The 26,055-nt window shown below is 36.3% G+C and overlaps 1 protein-coding gene across 16 annotated transcripts in view; it reads left to right on the forward strand.

Annotated features, from left to right (window-relative positions):
• Nucleotides 1-26,055, forward strand: part of LOC106870346 (uncharacterized) — a 235,788-nt gene that overhangs the window by 107,649 nt on the left and 102,084 nt on the right. For 9 of the 16 annotated variants that reach the window (XR_016238506.1, XM_089342563.1, XM_089342552.1 and 6 more), the window contains 2 exons: nucleotides 11,126-11,314; nucleotides 19,036-19,111. Coding sequence is in view for 15 of the 16 variants with exons in the window: in XM_089342563.1 (XP_089198689.1) it covers nucleotides 11,126-11,314; nucleotides 19,036-19,111 (265 nt within the window). In the remaining variant the exon portion in view is untranslated. Of the gene's footprint in view, nucleotides 1-11,125; nucleotides 11,315-19,035; nucleotides 19,112-22,935; nucleotides 23,221-26,055 lie in introns of all 16 variants that reach the window. The other 7 variants (XM_089342558.1, XM_089342564.1, XM_089342561.1 and 4 more) reach the window with 1 other exon arrangement.

Raw genomic sequence — 26,055 nt, forward strand, 5'->3', positions numbered from 1 at the left:
TTTTGTTGGAGATGTCTAGAAAATTGTTTACTAACAAAAAGGGAAAAAAGAAAATAGAATACATGTGTGTGCGTGTGTATAATGCATGCATTTTATATACGTGTATATATTCTTATATAAGTATATGTGTGTATTTATTTGTATATGTATATATATATATATATATATATATATATATATATATATATATAGAATAATTACGAAAATAAACATACAAATTGAAAAGAATTTCTGTTTTGGAAGAATAAGAATAAGCAGAGGTGGAGAAGATAATCTTGGAGGGGATGGAGGGTTTTTTTTCTTTTCTTTTGAAACAAAAAATAAGAAAGTAATGTATATTTTAAATAGAGAAAAGGTGGAAGGAAAAGATTATTTCAAGTATGCTAAAGTCTGTTGGTTATGATGACTAATAAGAAGTTGTCTGATCAAGATTACCATAGGCAGAGAGAGAGAGAGAGAGAGAGAGAGAGATCCAAAGAAACAGTGATACATGGAGACAGACACATGTGCATACACACATACATACATACATAATATTTATGTGTGTGTGAGTGTGTGTATATATATATATATATATACATATATATATATATCACACCCAAATATGCTTCCTGCTTTATGTTCTAACCTGCCAGATCCTGCCTATCACACCTATCCTTCAATGCCATTATAAGATATACAATTATATATATATATATATATAGGTGCAGGCATGGTTGTGTGGTAAGAAGTTTGCTTTCCAGCCACATGGTTCCAGGTTCAGTGCCACTGCATGGTGTCTTGAGCAAGTGTCTTCTACTGTAGCCTCAGGCTGACCAAAACCTTGCGAGAGGATGTGATAGCTAGAAACTGAAAGAAGCCTGTCATATGTATGTATATATATATGTGTGTGTGTGTGTGTGTGTGTGTGTGGAGAGAGAGAGAGAGAGAGAGAGAGAGAGAGCCCTGTTGCTTTTCAGAATAGGAAACAAACAAATGCTGCTTCTTTTGATTTAATAGATATATTTAATCCAGATAATATTTCATCTAATTATTGATAACAATCCCATCAATTTGGCAAATTGTTGACTTCTTGTGCATAAAATTCTTCAGGTTTCAAGGCAAAGAAACACTCAATGTCATTTTTAACCTCTTCGCAGTTAATAAATTGACATGGCGATTAACTTTACTAGTTAATAAAGTGTTTTCTCTCTAAATAATGTTGCAATGACTTGAAACAATGAGCAAGGTCAGGAGACTAAAGAGGATGAGGCAAAACTTCCATATTAAGCTGCTATAATCTTTCCTTGAGTGACTTGGGCAAGATGTGATCTTGCATTATTATGTAAGAGCAATACTCTTTTATGATAGGCCAATAATGGGTGCTTCTCTTGTAAATTAATGTACAAAATTTCCAATTGACAACAATGTTTCAACTCATTAATTGTTTTACTTTGGTTTAACATTTCATGATATATGACACTTTTCATATCCAACCAAAAGCAGAGCATAATGTTTTCTAGTTTTAGGATGAATTGTTCTTTTTCATTGGGTGCTAACCATTGTTTGTTTTCATTGGATATGATCATAGAGAATCTACTTTCCATCACTTGTGATGATTCTACCCTAGAAATGTTCAGTAGCAAATCTACTCTTCAATGAAGAGCTGAGGGCAACTCTTTGGTTATGCTGTGAAGCAGTCAGATGGTGGGGCACCTATTGATCAATTTTAGACCCTTTTCTTGGTTCATAAAGGTATTTTATGATCAAAGTGTGATTTAAATTAAACTGTTTTGTTACCTCTCATTCAGATTGCTTTAGATTCTCTTCAACTACAGTTTTCAGAAGCTTGATATTGACAGAACTTGGTTGTTTACATCGAGGGGAATCTGAGAGAAATTTTCCAAGTAAAACTGACCAAACCATCATTGGCATGTCTTGACATATAAAACTTCACTTCTATAAACAGAACAAGTATTTTTCACTGCTTTCAATACTGAAGAACACTTAACACTTTTGAATTCATACAGCATGCAGTGTGTGATAGAGGCCGGATCAAACTCATTTTAAAAGGATAAAGTCAGTATTAATTTAAGCACTATGGTGTAAAGTGATTTACAAAGAAAGAAAAAATCATTTGTCTGTAAATATTAATGCTTATTTTACCAAGTACTATTGGAAAATTACCCTCAAAGTAACCATGCCAAAATGTGATAGGATTTCCTTTCCAAACTAATACATGCATACATACATACATACATACATGGATGGACAGATGAATCATCACTATTTTTAGCCTGATTTGGACAAGACCTCTTATGGTCTTATAGCCAGATGTCTTTTCTGGAGTCAACCCTTACTAGCATTTGAAGTAAGGCCTATTTTTTTCCTCAACCTTTTCACATTTGTCTGATATTTTTTATCATAGGAGATATAAGTCACTACTACTGAAATGAACCCCTGCCCCCACATACATGCACATGTAAGGATGCACTCACATACAGAGCCATACACACAAATACACACTTCTATCATGGATCTCCATACATCTCCTGTCCACAAAACATCACCTACAAGATATTAGTTGGCTTGAACCTGTAGTAAAAATCCACTTGCACATGTATGAAAAGTGCCATGCAGTGAAATGGAACACCACACCATGTGAATGCAAAGAGAACTTCCCAATCAGACAGCCATATATACACATATACACATACAGACACACACACACACGCGTGTGTGTGTGTGTGTGTGTTCATATATATATATATATATATATATATATATGAGATGATAATAAATAACAGAGACCTTTGGCATTATGCTGTGCTTGAGAATATATATATATATATATATATATATATATATATATATATATATATATATATATATATTATACTTGTTTCAGTCCCTGGACTGCAGCCATGCTGGGGCACTGCCTAGAAGGATTTAGGTGAAAATATCAACACCAGCACTAATATTTTTTGAAACCTGGTACTTATTCTATTAGTTGCTTTTGCCAGACCACTACGTTACACGAACATAAACAAACCAACACTGGTTTGTCAAGCAGTGATAGGAGACAGATGCAAGCATCGACACACACACACATGACATACTTCTTTCAGTTTCTATCAAATTCACTCACAAGGCTTCAATCTGTCTGAGGTTATAGCAAAAAACGTGCCCAAGGTGACATGCAGTAGGACTGAAAGCAGAATCATTTGGTTGGGAAGCAAACTTCTTAACACACAGCCACACCTGCACCTAAAAAGAAGTACAAGGGGGCAGTTTATGAGAATTGAACCTACACCTTCTTTTAACTTAATAGATGTGTTCCTATTACTCCATTGTATGCTTATAAACTTTTTTTACACAGCACTGCATAAACTTGGTTAACATGTGCTTTGCAACATACACACACACGCACTTAACAAAAATATACCAATTTAAAAAATTTATTTCAATAAATGTAATTTTTTTGCCACATATACCACTACCACCACCACCACCACCACCAGTCTCTTGAGATTCTGTTTTTGTCTATATACATAATACGCACCCCCCACACACACTGACATGTTTATGTGTGTATGCGTACATATGTGTACGCATACACCCTATAAGCACTGCTTATTTGTTTACTTGGAAGTTGTGCATGTGTATGTATTCATATAAACACACAGGCATATATATATACATACATATATATGTTCTTTTACTTGTTTCAGTCATTTGACTGCAGCCATGCTGGAGCACTGCCTTTAGTCAAACAAATTGACCCCAGAACTTATTCTTTGTAAGCTAGTACTTATTCTACTGGTCTCTTTTGCTGAACCACTAAGTTATGGGGACATAAACACACCAACATCGGGTGTCAAGCAATGGTGGTGATGACAAACATAGACACACAAATACTGACGAAAAAAAAACTTTGAATGACCTGTCCTTGTTTTCTCATGTTCCTTTTTGTATCATCCAACTGTTTGGATGGTTTGTTGTCGCCTGTCGCGTTCTTGTCCCATTTTTTGTATTCTTTTTCATATATATATATATATATATATATATGACGGGCTTCTTTTAGTTACCGTTTACGAGATCCACTCCCAAGGCTTTGGTCAGCCCAAAGCTATAGTAGAAGACATTTTTCCGAGGTGCCACACAGTGGAACTGAACCTTGAACTATGTGGTTGAAAAGCAAGCTTCTTACCACACAGCCACTCCTGTGCCTATCTATCTATCTATCTATCTATCTATCTATCTATCTATCTATCTATCTATCTATCTATCTATCTATCTATATATATATATATATATATATATATATACATATATATACACACACACATATATATATGTACATATATATATACATATATATACACACACATATATATATGTACATACATTTACACATACACACACACATATATATACATACATATATATGTATATATATATGTATATATATATATATATATATATATACATATACACAAATGTATATATATGTATATATATATGTATATATATATATATATATATATATATATACATATACACAAATATATATACAGGCATATATATGGCTATATGCATATATATGTATACACACACACACACACACACACACACACACACATATATATATGGCTACACAAACTCAGAATTTGGATCTGTTTGTATATCTTTTTGTCTGCCTGTCTATCTCTTTGTACCTCTCTTTCTCTTTCTCTCTCTCACTTTCTCTATATATCAATCTCTCTCTCCTGTCCCTCATCTCTCCATCAACTGCCCTGCATATCCTCCTCCACTCCCACTGCCACATCCTACTACTTCTAAGCTGTTTATCTGTGCTTGCCTCTTTATCTTCCCTTTCTTCTCTTCTGAGAATGTTTACACACATACACACATGCACACGCATATGAGCATACACACACATGTGTGTATGTATGTGTATGTGTATATGGATATGATACCCCTGCCAATAATTACAACTCAGGGAGGGGCAGTATCTCTACTTTTCAATTCCATATACACACATATATATACATGCATACATATATACTTACATACACGCATACATATGTGTGTGTGAGAGAGGGTGTGTGTGTATGTGTATTAACAGCACTGTCTTGTTGCTGAACACTAGGTCTTCGGATTCAATTATACCACATTCCTTCCTTTAAGTACAATTAGGCCTTTTAAGGTAAAAACCGATATATTTTGTCTTTCTTCTCTTCTTTCAGAATATGCAAAGGAAAAGTGTGAACTACCTTGTATATGTGCATACATATATGTTTGTACGTGTGTGTTTGTATATATGTATCATATCACTTCTCTCTTTCTACTTATATCTCTTTCCCTCCTTCTCTCTATTTAACCATTTATCTGTTTCTCTATTTGTCTGTTTATCAATTTTTGTATGTATGTATGTATCTATTTATTTATTTGTTTGTCTCTTTACTTTGTCTAGCTAACTAGTTTAGCTAGCTAGCTACCAACCCACCTACCTAACTACCTATCCATCTTCTTATCTACTTACCCATGTACCAACTTACCTACCACCCTACCTACATATCCACCCACCTATCTATCTATCTATCTATCTATCTATCTATCTTTTTCTATCTACCCATCCATCTCCCTGTCAATCTGTCCATCCGTCCGTCCATCCATCCATCCATCCATCCGTCTGTTTATCTATCTGTCTATCTCTTTATCTATCTATCTATCTACTTATCTGTCCATCTATTCATTTATCTATCCATCTATTTATCTAATGACCAATTTATCTTCTCTATTTCTATTCCCTTCTACTCTCTCTCTCTCACTCTCTCTCTTTCTCTCTCCACTTCATGATATCTATCTTCCTTCTCCATCACTGTCCACATCATCACTACCCCTAACACCACCTCTTCTGTGCAGAGATGAACTTCTTTCTGTGTATCCCCTCACTTGAAGTGTAATAGGCAACATATATCAAAACTAGCTAGTGGGTGCAGGTGTGGCTGTGTGGTAAGAGCTTTGGTTCCCAACCACAGGGTTCTAGTTTCAGTCCAACTGTGTGGCACTTTGGACAAGTGTCTTCTACTATAGTTGTGAGCCAATTGAAGCCTTGTGAGTGGATTTGGTAGAGGGAAACTGAAAGAAGCCTGTCATATTGTGTGTGTGTGTATGTGTTTGTCCCTCTCCCACCGCTTAACAGCTGGTGTTGGTTTTGGGTTTACCAAAATGATACTAAACTCTCCAAGGCAGTGCCCCAGCATGGCCACAGTCCAAAGACTGAAATAAGTAAGAGATAAAAGCTAGGTAGGAGGAGAAATGGGTTGTGGACTACTCAGGTTCACATACAGAGAGAGGGGGGAGGGGGAGAGAGAGGGAGAGAGAGGGAGACAGAGAGAGAGAGAGGGAGTTGAAACAAAATATGTAGTAGCTGGTTGGAGTCAAGTTGTACCTCCCACACACATATACACTTACATAAAACACGTATGCAAGTACAGATGTATGTACATACATACATACATACATACATAGGTATGTACACTCACGCATAAATGGTAAAGAAAAACTAACTTGTCTTCGCCATCATCATCAACGCCAACCTCACCACCACCATCGTCATCATTATCATCATCACCACTGCCACTACCACCTTCCTCCTCACCATCACCATCATCATCGCCACACCCTCCTCCTCATCACCATTACCACCACCCTCCTCCTTATCATCACCACCACCACCACCACCTTCCTCCTCACCATCATTATCATCATCATCATCACCATCACCACTATACTCCCCCTCATTCTTACCCTGCCCCCTCCTCCTCATCACCATTATCATCATCATATTCAGTGTCTAATTTTGCCTGCCTGCCGAGAGAGAGAGAGAGAGAGAGAGAGTGTGTGTGTGTGTGTAGTTCAACATCAGCTGGTTGTAAAGGTAGATGTTTCAAAAGTATTCTTTCATGCAGTCTTCTTATGTTTTCTCTCTTGTCATGTGCTTGCTTCTCTTCCATCTTGTAACTATTCCTCTCCACCACACTCACAGCCACTACCACCACCACCACCACTACCTTTTTTGCTCCATCATCAACAATTTATATCCTTTTTCCCTCACACACTCTCTCTCTCTCTCTCTCTCTCACTTCCTTTCTTCCTCTTACTCTTTTGGTCTTTCTCATTTTCTCTCTCTGTCATTTGCTTTCTTCTCTTCTGTCTTATTCTTCCTCTATATCAACATCATTACTACCACCACCATCACCACTGCCACCCATACCTCCAGCTCCTCTGTTCTTACTACATTAGATATTCTTCATCCTCTCTCTCTCTCTCTCTCTCTCTCTCTCTCTCTCTCTCTCTCTCTCTATCTCTCTCTCTATCTTTTTATCTAGCTAGCTATCTGTGTGTGTGCGTTTGTGTTTCTGTCTGTCTATTTATCTGTCTATCTATCTATCCATCCATCCAACCATCTATCTATCTTTATATATATATATATATATATATATATCCTTCTGTCTCTTTGTTTACTGCCTTTTTACCTCAGTACATGTGCATAACATATGTACATACATACATGTACACATATACACTACACAAATGTGCACATGCATATACATACAAACTCTCACGCAGAGACACATACACACAAGCACATACATATACAAGTTGCCTGACCAGATAGTGAAGATGATGATGATGAGAAACCCACCGTAAGCAGTGCTACAGCATGGTCTTAATCCAATGACTAAAATGACTAAAAAATTTTTTTAAATATGGACAAGAAGAATCTGTAGAGTGAGGATAGTGTTAAGATGTGAGGAAACTGTTCCCTTGGAGTGAACAGCTGAGCTCAACACAGTAAATCAGAGATTTTGAATCTGTATGTTACTACATTTTAGTGTGTTAGAGATAATCTTGAGATTTGTCATAAAATCAAGTCATATTGAGTCAATTTTTACCAATATCACTACCACCATCATCATCATCATCATTTAATGTTCATTCCTCCATGTTTGCATGAGTCAGATGGAATTTGCTGAGGTGGGTTTTCTACTGGCAGATACCCTTCCTGTCATTCAACCCTTACCTGTTTTGAAGTAAGGCAATATTTCCCCATGATCAGACATGTTTTCAAGGGATGTTGGAAAGGAAGGACACTGCATGTATGATGATGACAAACATTTACAACAAACACTTGAAGTCAAGGCAAGAAGACAAACACACACACACATGTATGTAGTATGGTGTAAAATTGAAATTGCGTTAGCTCAGTAACATGTGTGTGTGTATGATGGATTTCTATCAGTTTCTACTCACCAGAAACACTCATAAGGTTTTGGTCAGTTCAGGGCTATTGTAGAATATATTTGCTGAAGGTGCTATGCTGTGGGACTGTGGTTGTGGTTGGGAAGCAAACTTCTTACCACACAGCCATACCTGTGCCTATAGCCACGTTAGCACTTATATTTCAGAAATGCTGTCTCTACTGTTAGATTTGATCAGTGACATGTGATATGATGTTTAATTGCTTGCAAAATTTAATGAGAAAAACTTTGGTTATACAAAAGTTGTTAATGTGAACATTCTGGAAAGATTTGTTTTAAACCAGCAACAACTATAGTAGTTGTTGTTGTTGCTATTTAGTACCAGGTGAGCCCTGCTTCAACTGATCTAAGATCAAAGATGTTCTTTTATTATCTGTTTATAATATCTGTAAGTCTATCAAACAGACATAGAGATTGATAGACAGACAGACACAAACAAAGAAGATGGATAAATATTATAAACCGATAACAGATAGATATTATATGCCTATTAGACAAGTCAATGAATACATAGACAACCAGTCAAGCAGGAAGGCAAGACATTATAGACAGATAACAGAAATTTGAGGGAAGGGAGCCAGTCCATTATATCAACCTCAGTGCTCAACTGGTACCTAATTTATCAACCTTGAAAGAATGAAAGACAAGGTTAACCTAGGTGGAATTTGAACCTAGAATGTGAAGTTGGAAGAAATACCTCTAAGAATTTTCTCTGACAGGCTAATAATTCTGCTAGCTAATAATAATAAAAATAATTCTTTCAAATTTCAGCACAAGATCAGCAATCTGTGAATGGGTAATCGATTACATTAATCCCCTTGTACTCAACTGGTTCTTGATTTTATCAACCCTGAAAGGATGAAAGGCAAAATTGATCTTGGCTGGATTTGAACTCTGATTGCAATATTCTTTTGAAAAGCAGCTCCTACTTCTATGAGTTCTAATAGGCTAGTCCAGGTGTTTGGCAATCCCTGAAGGTTAAAAGGTTGAAACTAACCCTAGAAAATGGAAGCAATGTTTTGTGTTACATCTGCTTTTGAGTATGGTCTGGCAGATAGTCCAGAGAACAGCTGTAAGAAAATGTAAATATTTATCTTAATCTCATAGTGTTCACTTTGTGCTCATCATGTTCCCAACTTTGGTGACTAATCATGTTGTTTATCCAGTATTTACAACACTCACACATGCATTCATGCATATACATACACATCCTTTGCTACTATTTGAACCTGTTTCCTTTATAGCTCTAGTAGTTTTTGTATCGAGAAACTTTAATCATATGATTTTCCATCTACAAAGTTAAAGGTCACAAATGCCAGATAGTTACCTTTTTAATTGATGATACAGAGACACATACACATACATGCATATATATATATATATATATATATATATATATATATACTGAGGGAGTAAGATATGTATATAGTGTATGTGTGTGTGTGTGTGTATGTATATATGTATATATATATATGTGAGTGTGTGTGTGTGTGTGTGTGTGTGTGTATATATACATACATATATATATATATATAGGGAGAGAGAGAGAGAGAGAGACATGCAAATTGATATTTCCCAGATGGGTTGTGCTACAGTTCTAAACATCTTACACATCCCTTCCCCACCCATTATGAAATTCCCCACCCCCAACCGCCAACTATCTCTATATACATTTGTGTTAAGGTTATCATCTCCTCCATGCCAATGCCAAAGGAAGCTCTTCTAGACGAGACTGTTCCCTTCAAAGAAAGACCCCAGATATTTTTGTGCTTCCCTAAACATACATCAGGTGATTTACTCACACAGAACACCTGTGTAAATAAAATACTATGTGTATTTAGTATTTACGTCATTCACTAACCTTTTTTTTTTAAGCCAAAGATGGCTAGTACTATAGTTTGAGGGGTTACTTTACTTATTGCTATCCCAGGTCAGCCCTAATCAAGAGGACTAAGATTTGCTTTCAAATGCATGTTCCTTCCCTGGTGGTGAATTTGTTATTAAAGGGGAGAGGATTTCTTCTTGGTTACACCAAGTTGAAGACAATGCATATCTAGTTTTGATTGGATGCAGTTTAAAATTATACCCAGAACAATATGACTATGTAGGTAAAAGAGGGATCACAATAACCATAACATTTGCAGGATCTCTAAGTCTGGTGAATGTGGGGTAGGGAAAAAAGAAGAATAAACCCTGAGCACTGTGCCTTTTCATTTTTATGTTCTTTTACCTGTTTCATTCATTGGACAGTGGTCATGCAGGGAGATCCCTTTGAAGAGTTTAGTTGAATGAATCAACTCCTGCACTTATTCTTTATTTTTAAGTCTAGTCCTTATTCTATTGATCTCTTTTACTGAACTGCTAAGTTATGGGAACAACAACCAATACATGTTATTGAGCAAAAGCATGCAAACACACACATACACACACACCACCACCATCATCATTTAATGTCCATTTAAGAAGGCAAGGGATGGATGATTTGACAGGATCTGGTAAGTTACAGGGCTATGTCATGCTTCAATGTCAGGTTTGGCATAGTTTCTAATGACAATCACTTCACGGTGTGTGTGTGTATCTATACCTATATATATATATATATATATATATATATATATATACGACAGCAATTTTTCAAGCAATTTTTATTCACCAAATTCACCCATAATCCATCGGTCAAACCAGGGCTATAGTAGAAACAATTGTTCAAGGAGCTTTACAGTGAGACTGGGGACTGAACCTGAAACCATGTGGTTGCAGAATGAACTTCTTAATTGCACATTCATTTTATAGGAATTTTTTGTTTATATTTACAGGAAGACACTTACAGCTTCCGGTCAGAGTCAACAGTTAAATCTCCCCATTCAGGCAGATTACTCAAGCAATTCACAGCATCAGCAAGTAAAGAAAAGGAACTTGCTCAAGGGCTGAGAGCTGCTGTTGAGAAAAAACTCAAGATGACATCTTACAGTAACATTGATGATGAAGATCAATTGGAGAAGATCGTAAGGGAAATTCTGTTCTATTACTTATGATTATGTTGTGTTAATTCATCAGAGTGACAAGGACCATCTAGTCAACCTTAAGAGTGATTGATGACTTGCATGGGGACTAGGCGCAATTGTGCCTTATATAGACACAAGCATCACTGTGTGTGTATATATATATATATATATATATATATATATATATATATATGTACTTTATTTAAAAGCAGCAGAAATATAACAAAAAAAGCGTTACTCTACCTCTGGTATTTGAGTACTCTTTTTTCCACCTTGTTGCACATTTCATGTGCTTACTCCGGTATATATATATATATATATATATATATATATATTTTATATAGATGTATAAATATATATTTCAGCCCCTATTTCTAGCAACTGCAGGTGCTATTTTGCACCCTTATTTATGTATCAGTATATATATATATATATATATATATATATATATAGTTTTAGGGAAAATAACCAATTTTCAAGAACTCATCGATGAAAAGCTCAATTTAATTTTAATTTTTTATAAATTGATTTTAATTGAGTTTTTTACCTGTAATTTTGGATTTTGTCCCTAATATTATTATATATGTATATATATATATATATATATATATATATATATTAAAGATATTTATGGCTGGTCTATAGGCTTACCCAGGATTTTGCACCCGTAAAGCCCTTAGCTTTACAGCAACTCTTCAGACCCTAATAGCCGGTGGTGAAGAGACGCTGTAAAGCTAAGTGCTTTATGGACGCGAAACCCAGGGTAACCCCATAGACCAGCCATAACTATCTGTACCTAATTACTCTAATGCTCTATTACTAACTATGCTTCTCTTTCGAATTTGTGATCTGTTGATGATCCATATATATATGTGTGTGTGTACATGCATACGCACACACGCACATATATAAAGTATGTATTTATTATAATGAGAAACAGAAAACCACCTGGAGGGCAGTGTTTTTACTGGTAATAATAATAATAATTGAAAGTCTTCAATTACGTTTCCTGTTGTGGAACTAAACAAGAAAAAATGTGTATGTATGTACAAATGTGTATGTATATGTGAATGTGTGTGTGTGTGTTAGCAGCAGTCAAGAAACTTGTTTGTATACTTTCTGTTCTGGTTCCGCCTGATACAAGAACTCTTATCAAATGAAGTCTTCGAGTCTTCCAAGAATAGCTCTCAGCTTGATCGACGCATAATAATGATACTACACTGGCTTAGAATTATATTCCGCCTTCTAATAATAGCAAGTTTAAAACTAAAGGCAAACTGGGCGCCTGCTTTCCTAGTCAAATTATCATCTCTCATCCCTCTTTCTCTCTCATCACTCTCCATCTCTCTCACTTTCTCTCTCCCTGTCTCTCTTTCCATTCTCAATTCTGGGTATTGGATAACTTGTCGCAAGTTTATCCTTGTTTGCAACAGAAGTAGCTAGTAGGTAACATTAGCCTCATCCTGTCGTTATGAGTGAGTGGCTCTCAGAAGCTCTGGTGTTGAAATTATATCAAAGTTTCTTTGTTTAACCCTTTCAAGCGATTTTTCATTTGGTTAAAAGATGACAGAGTGTGAAGCTCAGATTGCTGTCAGATAGATTCTTAATTTAAATAAATATATTAACAAGCATTACACAACATATTAGATTCTTCCTTTCATTCCTCTGTGTGTGTGCATGCATGCATGCGCGCGTGCGTGTGTGTAGGCGCAGGTGCGGTTGTGTGTTAAAAGGTTTGCTTCCCAACCACAAAACTCCGGGTTCAGTCTCACTGCATGGCCCCTTGAGCAAGTGTCTTCTGCTACTGTCCCTGGGTGGACCAAATTGTGAATGAATTTGGTAGGAAGAAACGGAATGAAGCGCGTTGTGTGTGTGTGCGAATGCATATGTTTCCCACCACTGACAAGTACTAGTTGAGTACTGGGTGTCGATGTAATCGACTTGCCCCTTCTTCCAAAATTTCAGGCCTTGTGCCTAAAGTAGAAAGGATTATTATTATTATTATTATCTACCTATCCATCTTCATCCACTTTTCCTGGAAAGGTAGTGGGGCGGGGCAGAGTCCCGAGGCACCTCGACCATAGGGTCCTTCTGAATTTAAATCCTGCCAGATTTGGCAACTTCTTGGCAGACATCTACCGCAACTGATAGCAGAATAGGAGAATTCCTAGTGCTATGAGTCGAGGAGTTGTAACGCTGCTAAAAATGGACGTCGACAAAGGGACATGCTAGGTAATTTGTGGCGCATAATTCTGCTAAACAGAGCTAAGGTTTTGGCCAAGGCATTAGCATAAAGATTGGCACTTGTTGTCAGTAGCTGGTCAGGGGAGCTTGAATGTGCGTGGTCCTGAACAGGCCGATCCACAACAACTTGTCAGCTTATGCAATACATAATAGAATGTAGGAACTAAAAAAGCTGGCTTCGGCGGGGCTCTGATCAATTTTGGATTAATCTAAAACGTTAGAGAGGGTCGACCATATTTCCTTGAAAATCAATAAGGTTCAGACCCATTTTCAGTTGTTGGATTGCAGAAATGCACAGTGGTACCTGCTCAATGGTCAAAGTAAACTACCACCTATCGGAACCATTTTGTATTGCACACTCGGTCCGTCAGGGCTACTCGTTCTGACTTCTTCTGTACTTGCAGGCCCTGAAGTTATACTGCGGAAATTGGAACAATTCAGGTGATCCCTTCCGAACTGAGAGAGCATTGTTGGCTTACGCAGATGACGTCATTGCAATGATGTCAAATGCCTCCAAAGCAGAGATGGTTGATGCCATTCTACAGGAATACTAGTCGGTGAGAGGAGCCAAGATCATCTGCTTAGGGTTTGATTTGGTCCCAACTTCCAAGTGGATAAGAACTCAGATAAGGTGACGATCCGGGTGGCCAGTCTTACACAGAAATGGGCAGAGAGAAAGCTGTTCTTAAAAGGACGGGCTGAGGGGGAAAATACCCACATTGCTCCCTTTATTATTTATTGCCTGACCACACCCGAAACGGTTCCTAGCCGGTGAATGGGGCACATCTTTCAGTAATACCTCGTTTTATGAGGACTCGCTTTATGAAACCCCAAGTTTACGAGTTTTATTTTATGATAAATATAAAGATCCAAATTTTGAAAGAAGTGCAAAAGTTTCTACTACGATAACAAGCTTCTGCATGTTACCGGGAATTTTATAGAGAGCAAAAAAAAGCCTCTTCTAAGCTAACAACTCTAGACTTGTTTTTTAAAATGAAATCTACAAGTCCGTCTACGAGTGCTGTGAATCGGCGATCACGTCTGCAAGTGATGGTGTGCGCGAGTCTAGTGCGAGTGAAAGGGATTCAGAAAACGAATATAATAATATTTTTTACTATAAATGATCATGACATTTTCTCTTACTTTACATAAAATATTCTTAACATGCTACTATTGTTTTATTGCCATTTATTTACGAGTATTATAAATTTTATAGGTAAAATATTTTTCTGGGAACGAACTACGATTTATAACATTGTTACTATGGGGTATTATTGCTCTGGTTTATGAGTTTTCGGGAACAAATTAACTCGTATATCGAGGCTATACTGCGTATATATATATATGCGCACACACACAGACATACACTTACACACTCTTGTGTGTGTGTGTGTGTGTGTGTGTGTGTGTGTACACGCTCGCACACAGAGGCATACCTCAACTTACGTCGAGTAAGGTTTTTTTCTTTTTTTACTTTGTCATTTTTTTAAAGGCATAAACCTCAACTTCAGTCGATTTAATTCACTTTACGTCAGTCTCAGAGAACGTATTAAAAGCATAAAAATGAAAACATCAGCTAAAAACCAATACAGAAGTGGAAAATCAAACAGAATACGTATGAAAATAAGTACGAATCATTTGTTAAAACAGATATAAGCTAATAAATATTTTTTAATGGTTTTTTTTTTCCTGTTACGTCGTTTCCGAGTTAAGTCGCACGTCTACCTTGGTACTAATTGCGACGTAAGTTGAGGTATGTCTGCATACGTACACACATACATGTATACATACATATGCACACATGTATATATATGTATGTATGAAAGAGAGAGAGAGAGATGTGTATCTGTGTGCAAAAATACCAATAAAAAACACATAAGTCCAAGGGTCTGTCATGAAAAGGAAAAAAGTTAGAAGCATAATGTTTCGTGTGTGTGTGTGTGTATACACGCGCACACACACACATACACCCACATGCGCACATCTTGATATTGTGATACTAATCGAGAAATGCCTGCGTCCGAGCGCCATTTCTTTGATAATATCAACAAACAACGAAGTTTGTTTGCTGTATAATCAAAATGTAATGGGAAACTATAGCAGTTGACAGGATTCCTGGGAGATGGGTAAGAGTATTCCATTTTTAATGCCTGTGTGTTCCTGTCTGTCACTGAATATCTTGCTTAAGAGCTCACTCAGGAAGCTTATAGACAGACTGACCGATTGATAGACAAATAAGACAAGCGGATAGATAGATAGATGGACAGACGGAAGAATGAACGGACGGATGGACAGACAGACAAATAGACTGACAGCTAAATAAACAAGTGAATAGACAGAGAGAAGACAGACAGACAGAGAGAAGACAGACAGACAGAGAGAAGACAGACAGACAGAGTGAAGACAGACAGACAGACAGACTAATCGATCGTAGATGTGTAGAACTCGAAGTAGCAACAGGAGAAAATCATTAGCATACTGCTTTCTTTCTTTGTTTTTTGTTTGCCTCTAGAATAGCCGTGTGTGTGTGTGTGTGTGCACGCGCGCATGGTGTGACAAGAAGTTTATTTTCCAGCTACATGATTCTCTGTTCAATCCCGCTGTGTGGTATCTTGAGCAAGTGTCTTCTGCTAATACCCCAGGTCAACCAAACCCTTCTGAGAGCATTTGGTACACAGAAACAGAAAGGAGCCCGTCCTATGTGTATGTGTCTTGTGTATAAGAAAGACACAGAAACTAAATCTTATATGTATAATGTTGATGTGTTTCTGTGTATGTTGTTGTCACAGATCACATATGTGTGGTTGTGTGTGTTTTTACGTTTCTATGTTATGAAAAATATATTAGAGGTAGAGGGATACAAGAAAACTATTAAATGGGAGAGAGGAAGAAGAAAGAAAACTTTGTATGTATCACTTTCTCTCTCACACTCTTACTCTCTATATTTTATGTTGAGCGTGTGATCGATGAACGCCGCTTCAGGTAGAAGGGAAGAAATATATAACTTGCTAGAAACAACAGCCAAATCTCCCATAAATCACACAAAGTAAACAGAATTTTAAAAATCTAATTACTGCACTGGAAAGTTCAGATCGAGAAAATTCCATTGATGTAAAAAATTTTACAAAAAAGTGGAAAATGTGGATTTCTATAAACTTTTAAAAAGGCTTCACACAGACACACAACTTCAGCTTTATATATTAAGATATATATATATATATATATATATATATATATATATATATATATGACAAGCTTTTTTCAGTTTCTGCCTACCTAAAATCCACTCACAAGGCTTTGATTGGCCCAAGGCTATAATAGAAGACACTTGCCCAAAATGCTACACAGTGGGACTGAACCCAGAACCATGTGGTTGGGAAGCAAGCTTCTTAATATACAGCTGTGCCTGTGCCTATAAATATTGTTTATTTAATGATGCTGCAATAAAAGATAAAATTTTCACAGATTGAACGATTTTGCTCATACATCTTCTGGGCCAAACTGGCCTAGGGCTAAACTATTGTTTCTGAATTAGCATTGAAGCCATAGTAGTGGTGATGTCAGTACTGTGGTTTGGCACAAAGGCTGAGGCAGTGACAGCATTAGCAGTGTTGCTGATGGCACAGTTGGTGTGCATGGCTTTCGAAGTCCAGCCATGTGGAAAGTTTGAGTCAGGTGAATGTAATGGAGAACTCTCAGCATTTGGAATGCACACCCACTGTACATGCTCAGATGGGTAATTGTGCAGGAAAAACTGAGGAAGATTAAAGACAGGCGCTATGCTGGACAAACCTCCAAGATGTGTTTACTGGCATGGACGGTTGTCAGTCGACATTGTAGGAGAAAAATACTTCAAAAGAAGATTATTTGGAAGAATACCATGTATTTCTTTGGAAGAAGGATGTATCAGGTGCAAGTTTGAGATGAAAAAGACGAATTCTAGAAGTTCACTTGAATCACCAATTTTTAGTGAAGATGCAAGCGAAGACTGCAATTCTTTTAGCTCGGGGTGACCAATTTTTAGTGCACGTCAGGCCAAGAGTTTCTTAGGGTCGTCAGGGTCACCAATTTTTAGTAGATGTTGGGGTCACCAATTTTTAGTGAATAGGCACTAAAATAATATCTGACTTTTTATAACAGCAGTGGTATAATACCTTGTAATGCAATAATAGACAATGTTCAGAAGGTTTAATAGAACATAGTAATTTATTATAACATCCTCTTAGCATTAAATCAAGGTTTACTTGACAGCATACAGGGTATAGCATTGAGAGGTATGGTATAAGAGTGTCCTAAGTGAATAAAAGAAAAGTTTGAACTACTTGTTATAGAGCACAAATCCAGAAAAGGTGTGTGCTATAATTCACATGTATCACTCACTGTTACTGTATATTGTAGAATGTGAACAGGATAAATGTTCCAACAGTTCATAAATAGTCATTTAGTTCTAGAGTGTTTCTTCTTTCGATATTGTCCACATGGTGGAGTTGAGTTCTGATAGCGACATGACAAATTACATCTGACTTTCTAGGAGGCTTGGCTCGGACTGATTAAGACTTTCCCATGATTTAGTGACAGGCAGCAGCGTGTATCTATGCACAATGCAAAGCAGTTGGCTGAACCAACCAAATTACGCACAGCCAGATAACAGTTCTGCGAAAGGGAAATAGTGCTCCTACAAACTTATTATGTTTAAGTCTGGTACTTATTCTAGCAGTTTCTTTTAACAAACTAGTAAATTATGGGAACATAAACAAACCATCACTAGTTGTTAGATGGGTGTTGGGGACAAACATAGACACACACACATACACACAGTCAATGGGCTTCTTTCAGTTTCCATCTAACAAATCCATTTACAAGGCTTTGATCAGATCATGACTATAGTAGAAGACACTTGCCCAAGGTGTCACACTGTGGGACAGAACCTAGAACGATGTGGTTGGGAAGCAAACTTCTTACCTCACAGCCACATTCACAATATTTTGAATTAATCATGCATTATCTTGTAGCTTTAAAATTTCAATGCTGTGACTGTTTAATTTTAGAATGACATTGTAGGGTAGGTGTAAGAGGTAGGATCTGGTTGGTTTGAACATAAAACAGGGAGGATATTTGGGCCAGATATAGCTATTTTAAATGCTAAAAGATTAGAGGTGCTCCAACACTCAACATCCAATCTGTAATTTAGACATTGTGCACCTTGGACTACATTAGCTAATGTGTCCTTCATTGATACTATTTTGTTCCAGATCATCCCTGATCCAGTAGAGCTATGATCACAGCCATGACAACCCAACCTTTTATTCAAATGCAGTATATTTTGGGCTATATTATCTAATGTACCCTTTCAACTCCCCTAAGAAAGCACAGAACTTAATGGTCAGAATATCTGCCTTCTCCCACTGGCTTGTATCAAACTTTTGTCACTGACTGGTCAATTAGTTTTATTGGATCTTGGTTTTCTTCTGTTTCAGTTGGAGAAAGTGGACAACTTTGAAGAACGGAAGAAGATTCGTGCACGACTTCGGGAAATTAGAGAAAAGCAGATGAGTAAGTATAGCTTGACAATTATATAACTGTATTTATTGATGTTGTAGTTGTTATTGTTAGTGGTGGTAGTGGTAGTAGTGGTGGTGATGGTGGAGATTGTAATGTTCTTGATGTTAGTGGTACTGCATTGTTGTTATGTTTGTGGTAGGTGTTAAGTTGTCATTGTTCTAGAAGTAGTAGTAGTTGGTGTTGTTGCTGTTATCCTAGCAGCAGCAGTAGTAGTAGTTGTAGTCATTGTCAGTTATGCCAGTATCACCACCACCACCACCACCATACTGCCTCCACTACCTCTACCACTCAATGTGGTAATAATGAAAAATTTGTTGAATTTACAAAGCCGTTTCAAATTAATAATGATTTCAGTTGCCATCTGTGTCACCATGTGGTACCTGTTTACAATTACGTGGACTGTGTACAGCAGTACTGTTAAGTCGATTGAGTAGCTAGGTAGGTGGACAGTAGAATAGATAACACAGACGGTAGATACTGTGACTACACAGAAACCAGCTGTTTGTTAATGAGATACCTAATTACCATTAAAAAGATTTGATTGTAACCAGGTAGCCAGTTATATCAACAATACAGATAAATAGATGGTTCAGTAATATAACTAGTAGCTGTAGGTAACCAATCCACTATAACCAAACAGTACAGAAATATAACTAGGTAACCAATCCACTATAACCAGCGTTGGATTAACCATTAAGCAAAATAAGCATGTGATTAGGGTTTCAAGTGAAGGAAGGCACCACAGAAATGGTAAATGGTTTACAGCACAAAAGAAATCACTTTAAACTTGCTAAAATAATACCCGAGATGTCTTCTCTCTAGTAAGTATAGAAGCAGATATGTTACATAAGATGAATTTTGAGGATCTGATCAAAGATTTTGCAATTAAAAAAAGGAGGAAAAACCCTTTCAGATATAAATAAAGTGGAAGTATGCAAAAATAAACATTATTTTCCATCTTACTGTTAGTTTTGTTTCATTTTGAAAAATAAAAATTTATTTTATGGTTTATATTTGTTTATATTTTGAATTATATATTGGGGCACTGAAATCTTTTAAGTGCTTTGGGCCTCTATAGGTTCTAAGCACTTAATATTAATTATATACATCCCACTACATACACACATACAAAGCGCAAATGTGTACACACACATACACTGTAGTGTAACCTAAATGATTAACAGCTTGGCTTCTTTACCATGGGAAGTATCCATGAAAGAGTAATTCCTCTTTTCAACTTTTAAGGGGTCCAGCTATTAATTTGTGGTGATCATGACTTGCTCAAGAAAACATTGATAAAGAGCTAAGTGACCCTCGAGTCTTGCGTAGTAATTTGCTCCTTCAAAAGTTCTATGGTATTGTTGTTATTTAAACCCAGATCTGTCCTGGACCTGTGGATCTGTTATCAAGCACAGCCTATTATTTGTTCAGAAATAGCATACCTAAGACTATATCATAATTCAATATGTACTTTCTTACAACTCTATGATACAAGGGAGATTTTGCTGTTATTTTTAGCAGGTTGAGCAACCATATAGAGATCTCCTTTCCCCTATCCTAGGAGGTCATCTAGTATATGACGTATACTTCATCAGAAGAACTGACTGGCCATTGTTCCAAAGATATATGTCAGCTGTTAGAAATAAGATGAGTCAGTAGATTCTAGTTTGCTGAAATATAGGTGAAAAAAAATATCGTTTCAAGAATTTATCAGTGTTTGAAGAATTGGTTTATTGTACCTTTTTACTCTGGATTTACTCCCATACTGCATTCTTTTCTTACCACACACACACATGTGAGGTGAGAATTCTGTTTATTTATATATATTTTTAGAACAATACTATGCTAACGAGCGAAATCTAGATTTATTCTAGTAATCGCGAAATCGGTCGATACATAGTTAAGTTTTTTAAAAGAAAGTTGGTCGTCTTCTGTTTGGTTGTTATTCCTCGCATTCGGTACTAAATGTGGTTATTTTGAGAAGTCCACTGTGTGGCATTATTATTTTTTCTGTAGTAATGCCCATTATATAAATATAAACAAATAATTATATTCTTGGGAATAGAAATTTCCCTTATGAATTTTTTTACACACTGGCTTCTTGATAAAATTCTTGTAAAAGAGTTTTATCCCCTTTTGAATTTATTAATCAAATATATATATATATATATATATATATATATATATATATATATATATATATATATGTATATATATATGTATCAAACTAATGAAGGAACATCTACATTGTAGCTAATCTTGGATAAATAATAATTATGAGATTTCTTTGATATCACAGCATATGAGTTGGTATCAAAAGATTTAAACCATATTTCCTAATTACCAACAATCCTAAATACATTCTTTTAGTTTTGGGTCTTCAATCAGAGTTTAACAAAGTCTGTAGCAAAAAAAAAAAAAAAAAAAGGTTATGTCAGCTTTGTAAAATCGTTTTTCTCTGCAGGTTTGTTTTAATTTTCTAAATCTTCCATTGCAGGAAATGAAAGATCCAAATTTGATTTTAAAATATTGATTGATATCTACAAAGTTTACAGTCTCAAAGATTTCTTGGTTACTTTAGAGAAATTTTTACCATAAATATTCTTAAGGATTCTGACAAGAGACTCTGCTAAATCTTTATTGTTTATTCCCAGTTGCTTTATCCCTTACAAGTGGTAGGTAACAGTGATTAATTGTTGGTATTAGTCGCCTATCACCCTCTATTTCTCCCTCACTCATTTTCTCTCTGTTTTTCTTTCTCCACATATATATATAGTTATATGTAAAGGTGAGATCTAAGGATCCAGGTGTAGGAAATTAGTAAGTCTCAAGCAGAAGGTATAAAAAACAACTTTCAGGAACAATAGTGGTTTATTAACGCAGAAGGTTGTAAATTTTTTATGAGTGATAGAAGCAATATTAGTTAAAAATAACACCCTGTGTATCATACTTAAAGCCGATACTTTTTTGAAAGCTTAATAAAGATTTATATTTAATGCATTCATGTACACCCAGATAAGAGAAAACCTTTGCTGTGGTAACTGTTATAGAGGAGATAGTCTCCTTGGAGACTACCATCAAACAGGAGGGTTTCAGACACTTTTTCCCACTATAGAAATACTATTAAGGATGAGCTAATGAATATATATATATATATATACTCTCTTACTTGTTTCAGTCATTTGACTGTGGCCATGCTGGAGCACTGCCTTTAGTCGAGCTAATCGACCCCAGGACTTATTCTTTGTAAGCCTAGTACTTATTCTATTGGTTTCTTTTTGCCCAACCGCTAAGTTACGGGGACGTAAACACACCAGCATCGGCTGTCAAGCGATGGTGGGGGGACAAACACAGACACACATACATATATATATACATATATACGACGGGCTTCTTTCAGTTTCCGTCTACCAAATCCACTCACAAGGCTTTGGTCGGCCCGAGGCTATAGTAGAAGACACTTGCCCAAGGTGCAACACAGTGGGACTGAACTCGGAACCATGTGGTTGGTAAGCAAGCTACTTACCACACAGCCACTCCTGCGCCTATATATATATATATATATATAAATGAGAAAGAGAATGGGAGAGAGAAAGAGGGAGGGAAGATTTGTCTAAGATTTCATCTATATCTTTTCTCACCAGTTACTAATATATTTCCAAATTAATCATACAATTATCCAAACCCTACAGCCTTTCACTCTTCATGCCCCTTATGTAATTCTCATAAAAATCTGCTTAAAAATAAAAAAAATTAAGAAAGGCTACAAATTAACCATTGTTTTTGTTTTTGCTCATTAATTCCTCTTAAAACAGAGGAATGGGAAGAGAAGCGCCGTGAGAATGAAAAACTTGCAGACAATGCTCTTAAAGAAAAGGTGAAACGGGCAGATGAGGAGAAGCAGAGGGTTCTGCAACAGTTCAAGGAAAATGCCAGCTTGACCAAAGACATGGAAGATCTACGCCTGAAGGCATCACAGTCTGGCTTGAAGGACCGGCAGCGTATGGCTGATGAGGAGAAAAAGAGGAAGCTGGAAGCTTTCGACCAGCTTGCGAAGAAGGACAATGTGACCACAACCACAACTACAGAAACAAGTGGAGGTAGGATTCCTGGCGCATGACAGACATTCCCCACTCCCCACCACCATCGCCGTCTGCACAAAAAAAAGAAAAAGAAGAAATAATAAATAAGCAAATAAATTAATAAAATAAACTATGCTGCACATTTTCTGCTATTGCTCTACACTGCCTGTTGCTGCAGATTGCTGATGTTATGATGGGCTGATCGTTTTCTGCTTCAGAGTTTGTTATGTTGATGATGATGAGGAGGGGGAAAAGGACGAGGAGGAGGTTTACAAAGGCAAAAACAAAAAAAAAAAAAAAAAGAAAACTGATAACTGCTTACTAATATCTAAACACACCTGCAGAACTATGGAAAAGAATGTGCATATGTGTGAGTGGGTGGGTGAGTGTGGGTATGTGTGTGCTTGTATGTGCATGAGTGTACGTGCATAGTATATGAGGTATTTTATGCATATATAATTCTATGTATCTAGTCATGCATATATATATATATGTACACACACATGTATACACACACACACACACACACACACATATATATATATATATATACACACACACACACACACAAACATATATATATATATATCTGCAACCGTGTACGACATGTATATATAGATGTATGTATTATATGTATATAATGCATAAAGCTATCTTCTCATAAATATTTATATAATTATAATTAGGTATATAATTACTACATACTTACACACACACACACACACACACGAATCAGCGTCTGTAATACTTTGAACGTTATATTCTACAGACATATTCAATATTAATGTAACCTTCAAGTGGAATCAACTTGGCTCAGTAATATGTGCAACAAGGCTGGACGTTTGAATTACAGGTACACTCCAGTTAAAAGGATAGCCTTCCAAGCAGCTTCCATCTTACCAGTTTCACTCATAAGGCTTGGGTTGACCCAAGGCTATGGGAAAGGACGCCTGCCTAAGGTGCCATGAAGTGGAATTGAACCTGGGACCTTGAGATTGCAAGTGAACATTCTAACTATTCAGCTACGCTGAGTTCACATATATACACGAGCAGATCTACATATGCATACATGCACATACACATGCACACATACATACACACATTCTCACTCATGCATGAATACATATACACGTGTATATATGCACATACACACACAAAAATATACACACTCACCCACACACACATCCACATATACTCACACATGAACACTTATACATAAAGACATATATGCACTTTAAACACATATATACTCTTGTGCATAAGTACACACATGTACATTGCATACATTTACAGTTATGCATACATGCATATATGTGCATGTATATAAATGTGCACACACACTCACCCACTTACACATTCCTACACACATTTATACAATATTTACTCTCATACACATCTCAAATTTAAATAGACACCATTACTTTTGAAAAATTGATTTCGTGAAACAAAATGTCAATTGACGTATTTAGATACTTAGTCTAGTATTTAGTAGACATGCCTTGTGCAGTTTTTAATTATCTAACCCATTTGTGTATCACACTCAGGAGTAGTGACTGCACAGATAACAACAGTATGTAGGGGTGTCTATTTACTTTTTGAGCTGTCAGTGTGCGTATACAAACAACACATGCATAAATGCACAGATGAATGCATACATGCAATTATTGGCCAGTAAATTGAGTAAGAAATAGAGACAGAAAGAATGAAAGAAAAGGAGAGAAAGAAAGAAAGAAAGACAAAAATCTTTACATGGCTTCACTGTTTCCTAGAACTGAGTACAACTATTGGTAATTTGCTCGTTTTTGGTTTGTACTCTTTCTGGACATTTTTGCTAATCACGGCATCATGTTAAATTGCTTCACACCTCCTGTAGCATGTAAAGAAACATGGAGAAGATAAATTGTTTTTTTTTTTTTTTCGTTGCACTGCTTCTGCCATTTCATTCAAAATGAAAACAAGATTTTACAACACACAGTTATTCTATTTCTCTCTCTTTCCACCCCACCCCCACTTTTTATACCCTTCTAGCCTCTTGCCGAGAAGAGAACTCACCAAATCCCATATTCTTTATTTCACAATCATTGGTGTATTTTCATTCATTTTTGTGGAGTGAGTGAAGGGTTACACATCCACTCACCTTTCCATTGTTAATACTTGTCAGAAGAAGAAGAAAAGGACACAATATTTGTTTGTCTCTTAGTTTATTTTGTTAAAATAGGTCAGTTTTTTTTTTGTTTTTGTTTATGATGGTAATAATAATTCTTTCTACTATTGGCATAAGGCCTGAAATTTTATGGGTAGGGGGTCAGTTGATTATATCAATCCCAGTGTTGAACTGGTACTTATTTTATCAACCCTGAAAGGATGATGGGCAAAGTTGATACCAGTAGAATTTGAACTCAGAACATAAAGCCAGAAGAAATGCCACTATGTATTTTGTCCAGCACATTAACCATTCTTCCAGCTCATTGCAATAATAATAACTATAATAATGTTCTGCAGTTCTCCCCAAAATACTTTACTTTCTATCTCATCAGGAATTAGTTCCTGATGTTGGTCTCCCTGTATTTCCTCAAAAAGTAGGGCAACAAAAGACCACTTATTTTATTATTATTTGATGAAAACTCTCGGCTTATTTTGCTAGGTATGATGGAAAGTGTCAGCTGCCCAGGGCCAGCAGACTAAAGTGACACTTGTTTACTGGTCATGCTTCAAGAATCCTGCAGAGAACTCTTGCAGTTCCAAGCAATGCTGATTTTTGTAGGTGTTCTACCTTTAACCTTTAGCACACTGGACAAAATTCTTAGAAACATTTCATCCATCTTTACATTCTGAGCTCATATTCCACCAAAG

The sequence above is a fragment of the Octopus bimaculoides genome, chromosome 26 (assembly GCF_046866305.1).
Source record: "Octopus bimaculoides isolate indiv1 chromosome 26, ASM4686630v1, whole genome shotgun sequence".
Taxonomy (NCBI): Eukaryota; Metazoa; Mollusca; class Cephalopoda; order Octopoda; family Octopodidae; genus Octopus; species Octopus bimaculoides.